At 31.1% G+C, this 4,516-nt stretch overlaps 2 protein-coding genes across 3 annotated transcripts; one reads left to right on the plus strand and one right to left on the minus strand.

Moving 5' to 3' along the window:
- Positions 1-4: 4 nt before the first annotated feature.
- On the minus strand, positions 5-3,486 carry LOC126917926 (endoplasmic reticulum-Golgi intermediate compartment protein 3). 2 transcript variants are annotated; one of them, XM_050725360.1, is made up of 8 exons: positions 3,102-3,486; positions 2,555-2,713; positions 2,361-2,477; positions 2,241-2,281; positions 2,093-2,157; positions 1,798-2,021; positions 1,591-1,719; positions 5-539 (listed from the first exon to the last, which is right to left on the minus strand). In XM_050725360.1, the coding sequence occupies exons 1-8, from the start codon at positions 3,214-3,216 to the stop codon at positions 202-204; spliced, it is 1,188 nt and encodes a 395-aa protein (XP_050581317.1). In that variant the 5' UTR covers positions 3,217-3,486; the 3' UTR covers positions 5-201. The 2 variants fall into 2 exon arrangements, with proteins under 2 accessions (XP_050581317.1, XP_050581318.1); XM_050725361.1 differs by having other exon boundaries at positions 3,132-3,471.
- Positions 739-1,751, plus strand: LOC126917930 (reactive oxygen species modulator 1). The gene is made up of 3 exons (XM_050725366.1): positions 739-903; positions 1,169-1,302; positions 1,377-1,751. Exons 2-3 carry the CDS (start codon positions 1,175-1,177, stop codon positions 1,483-1,485), a joined length of 237 nt encoding a protein of 78 aa, XP_050581323.1. The 5' UTR covers positions 739-903; positions 1,169-1,174; the 3' UTR covers positions 1,486-1,751.
- Positions 3,487-4,516: the final 1,030 nt, after the last annotated feature.

Raw genomic sequence — 4,516 nt, forward strand, 5'->3', positions numbered from 1 at the left:
CAAGTTTAGGCAATATAAAAAATTGGTAAATTTTATATTGTTACATCAGCATTTTCTTTTTTTTTTTTTTCATGTTTTTAATAATACGCTCGATAAAAGATTAAGTTACTTCTTAACTGACGTGTAAGATCAAATCATCCGTCGTACAAAATATTTTTAAATATTCTATAATACTCTTCAAACTTATAAGCTGATCTAAACTTAATTGTATTTGCCCAGTTCTATCTTTTTCTGTATTGCTCTGACAGAATGATATAATAGCGAATCTATTAATCCAGCAACTGTAAATACGCCACCGATAATTGCACATGCATTCGTTGCGAAATGACCAAACGATTTCGCTTTTTCTGTATATTTTACCATCAGTGGACTTAATTCATAATTAAAGAATATACCAGGCATTCCAGATTCGCCGCTAAACAAGGACACTTGTCTGGCGTGTCGAGTTACAGAAAATTGATTTGTCAATAACGTGGAACCATCAGCGCGCACGTAGGTTGTCGGTACAATTTTGATGTAATGATAAAACATCATCGCACCTAAAACAAAAACAACAAAATATCTAAGTAGAGTTTTAACTGCAATGACACAAATTAATACAAATGTGTGTTGAATGAAGTCTAATGGTTTAATATTTCAAAATTGAAAGTACAAAAACTTTCTGTAAAACGTTCTCATAATCGAAATATTTACGTATTAATCGAATAGTCCGCCATTATCATTGACGTCATAGAGAACGGAAATAGAAGAAGTAGCCATCTTGCATTGTAAACGGAAAAACTGACATGGCATCTTCCTTACATTGCTCGAGCGAATTGTGCTAAGGATTTACCAGTTGTAAAAGACGAAAAATCGTATTAAAACGAAAATTAATCAGAAGATCCAAAGTTGTACGCTTAAATCGTGAGTGATGTTAACTATAACGAACGTTAATACATTTTTTTGTGCATAAGCTAAATATATAAATATGATTTATTCGGATCATGGCAGGAATAATTAGCTCACAATGTGTTAAAGAAATTTTATAAATTTTATGTTAAATGATTGACTAAAAATTAGTTTTACATACTAAAGTCATTAAAATGAGAAATTATAATTAATGTTTATCATGAAATATCTCTTTAAAAAAAAGTTAAAGTTATATGTTTTTATAAATTTATATTCGTAGAATAAAATGCCGGCCGTACCAGGCATGTATCAACAAGCTCCTTCATGCTGGGATAGGATGAAGCTTGGTTTTATGATCGGATTTTGTGTTGGTATGGCATCTGGTGTTGTGTTTGGCGGGTATTCTGTTGTTAGGTGCATATTTATTTATGGTGACTAAATTCTGGACAGTTTGAAATGAGAAGCTAATGGTGTGTGTTTATTGCTAGATATGGACTAAGAGGAAGGGAATTGATAAACAACGTTGGAAAAGCGATGATTCAAGGTGGTGGAACATTCGGAACATTCATGGCCATAGGAAGCGGAATAAGATGCTAGTATTTGAAGACTGATACATTGGAGATTTAGGATACAAAAAAGTGTAGTATTTCAAGATATTCTGTTAATTTCTTAATAAAAAGTTTCTATGGAGCAAGGCCATACCTTCCATTGCAACTACAGTGGTATCATCCATAGGGTTTGTCTTTCCTGGGATGTTTAGACCAAAACTCAAATGGCGAATCTTGTGGGTCATGTTAAATTGCGTTGATGTGTATGGTTTGACATCATGCACTATAATCAAAATAAAAATCATAATATTATTACTCATACTTTAATTTATGCAAAAAATAATATATTTTTTTCATTTACCATGTACATGGTTTACAGAGAAGCTGTCACCTGGTGCAATGTGAAAACTCCCACCCACTCTATTTACTTCCATATAACCATAGATTTGACATCCTTGATTAAAGGCAGTTTTCATTTTCTCTACTGATTTGTCATTTTTACATTGCTTTATCATTCCTAGAGCAGGAGGTGCCCAATTTTTAAGTCTATAGGCTTCTCTTACATCTTCACAAGTATTACAACATCTATAAAGTTAATTGATATTGTATGATGGATATTTCATAAAATACATACATAAATTTTTGTAATACTATACTTGATAATATCACCAGCAGCTCCATAACAGTCTCCACATGCTTTCTCAGTAGTGCTTTCTACTGTCTATGGAAAAAGTTATGTTTTAGTATAAGTCTTAAAACTTATATTGTAAAAACAGATCTATAAGAATCATATAATTCAGTTACCTTTGCTGTTGTTTTACTATGTGCTTTTGTGTCAGTAATGTCTATAATAAAATGAAGAAAAAGGTATTAAATTTATATTATTTAATTTAAATATTTTAAAACTTTTATGATATTTTGTACCTGTCCTTTGTGGATCTTCTATAGGTTTCCCATTTAAGTCTAAGCGTCTTTTAAATATATTATGCTCTATTTGTAAATGCTGTTCACCTGTCGTGTCCATTGCATCTATTGATAAAACTGCAATACACTTAATTTAATATGCATGTCAGTATTACTCATAATGCATTTATATTTATAAAATAATTTATACCTACCATCACAAGATATTGTAGGTACAATTATATCTAAATTAATTCTTAATTTTGAATCTCTTGAAGTGTCTACAAACAATTCTTCACTTAGGGTTGGAGTAAGATAATAATTCACTTCGGATAGAAATAGAATACTCATGATAATGGTACTAATAATTGTCACTGAAACATGGAAAGGTACATAAATAGTAAACGTTGATTATAAACTTTATTTATGGTAACTGATAACAAATATGTAAACAATAGTTATGAGATAGTGGAAACCTTAACAAATACATGTAAAAATTGAAATACAATTTCAACAAAGTGTAAGAAGTGACGGTATTCGATTTTAGAAACAAGAGAATGATAGAAATTTCTACTTCCGTTAAGTATTATCAACTTTTGAGGTTAAGTATGTTTATCACATCATATCTTAAAATAATGTTTCAGATTGTAAAATAGAATAATTTAAAAATTTTTCGACATTATGACGACTCCAGAAAATTAACAAAATTGCTTAATAATTAAAAGTATGTTGGTAGCAGAATAAAACCGATAAGTTGCACACGTTTAAGATTTGACAAGTGAAACATTTTACCAACGGCACCACTGAAGGTTCGTACGAGAATATCCGCCTCTTCGCGCACTTTTGGGTGCACGTCTAATTGCCGCAATATTTGCATGTTCAGTTAATAATAAGATAAACTACTCAACACGGTTTGAACCGTGTCTGAAATACACTCGGTCTGCTAACTTTTCCCGGAATGCATATGTCACAATGCGACAGCTTAGTAACGTGGCAAACGATAGTACATGATTGGTTGTCGTCGGTGCATCGTGGGTGCATCAAGTGCATTCGATAACCAATCATATTTCAGACATATTCATTAAGTTCATTTAAAGTTGTTCATTCTTACAGAGTTTATTCTCCAGTTTATATAAAAAATTTGATGTTCAATTTCAGGTATTTATTTTTTTCGTTACCATATGGAACAATTATAGATATTTTTAAATTAATGTTGGAAATTGGTTTCAAAATGTAATTAACTCATTGTCATCTGTATTTATGGTTATAGATCAGAGGTACATATTTGTTAAATAGTTAATTGTATTTGTAATAAAATATAATTTCAGCTCTAATTTTTACTTCAGTTCTTCAGATTGAAATATGTTATTCATTCATTATGAAACATAAAACAACCTGTTTATAATAATTTCTAAATTAAGTTTTGCACTTTGTAATTTTCAGAGTAGGAAATGAACAAGAGATACATGTCCCTATGAGTATGTTCTGAGTGTGGGCAACAAGAAGAAATTGTGAAAAATAAGGATAATGAAAACGATAGAAAGGTATTAGTAATTCAAATTCGTAACAAACGCTCGATAAACTTTATTTTTCCGTATATCACATGGCACGATCGGGAGCTTCCGATCAAACGCATATATAGCGATCTGCAACGGTCGTAATTTCCATGTGCATGCGTGTCAGAGCATTAGAAAAAATGTGTTATTACACGTGTCTTGCTTAAAACTCTCGAGTATAAGAGAATATATCGTCTCGACATAGTAGGTCTTCGCTGCAAGCCCGGTAAGGCTGTGCTATTAAGGCACTCTATGCCAGGAATATGTTTAAAGTGCACGAGCGGTACAAACAGGATTTATGAAATATATAATGAATAATATGTATATATAATAGATATCTCTATAAAAGAAACGAAAGTACATTGTATGACAAATGGTAAATAAACATACATACATATGCAGACTCGTAGTTCGAGGGAAATTAAAACTAGGTGTATCCTAAAAATAATTGGACGGCGGTCTATAACGTATATCTACTTTAATCGCGATCCGTTTCCGTTTAGTTGTTCTGAGTGATAAAGGGGAATGTATGCGAGAATTTTTTTGTAACGTTACTTTAGTTAGCGTGAAATTAGCGTGAAATTAGCGAAAATAGCGTGAATATTAAAAATATTAAAATAA

The sequence above is a fragment of the Bombus affinis genome, chromosome 6 (assembly GCF_024516045.1).
Source record: "Bombus affinis isolate iyBomAffi1 chromosome 6, iyBomAffi1.2, whole genome shotgun sequence".
Lineage (NCBI taxonomy): Eukaryota > Metazoa > Arthropoda > Insecta > Hymenoptera > Apidae > Bombus > Bombus affinis.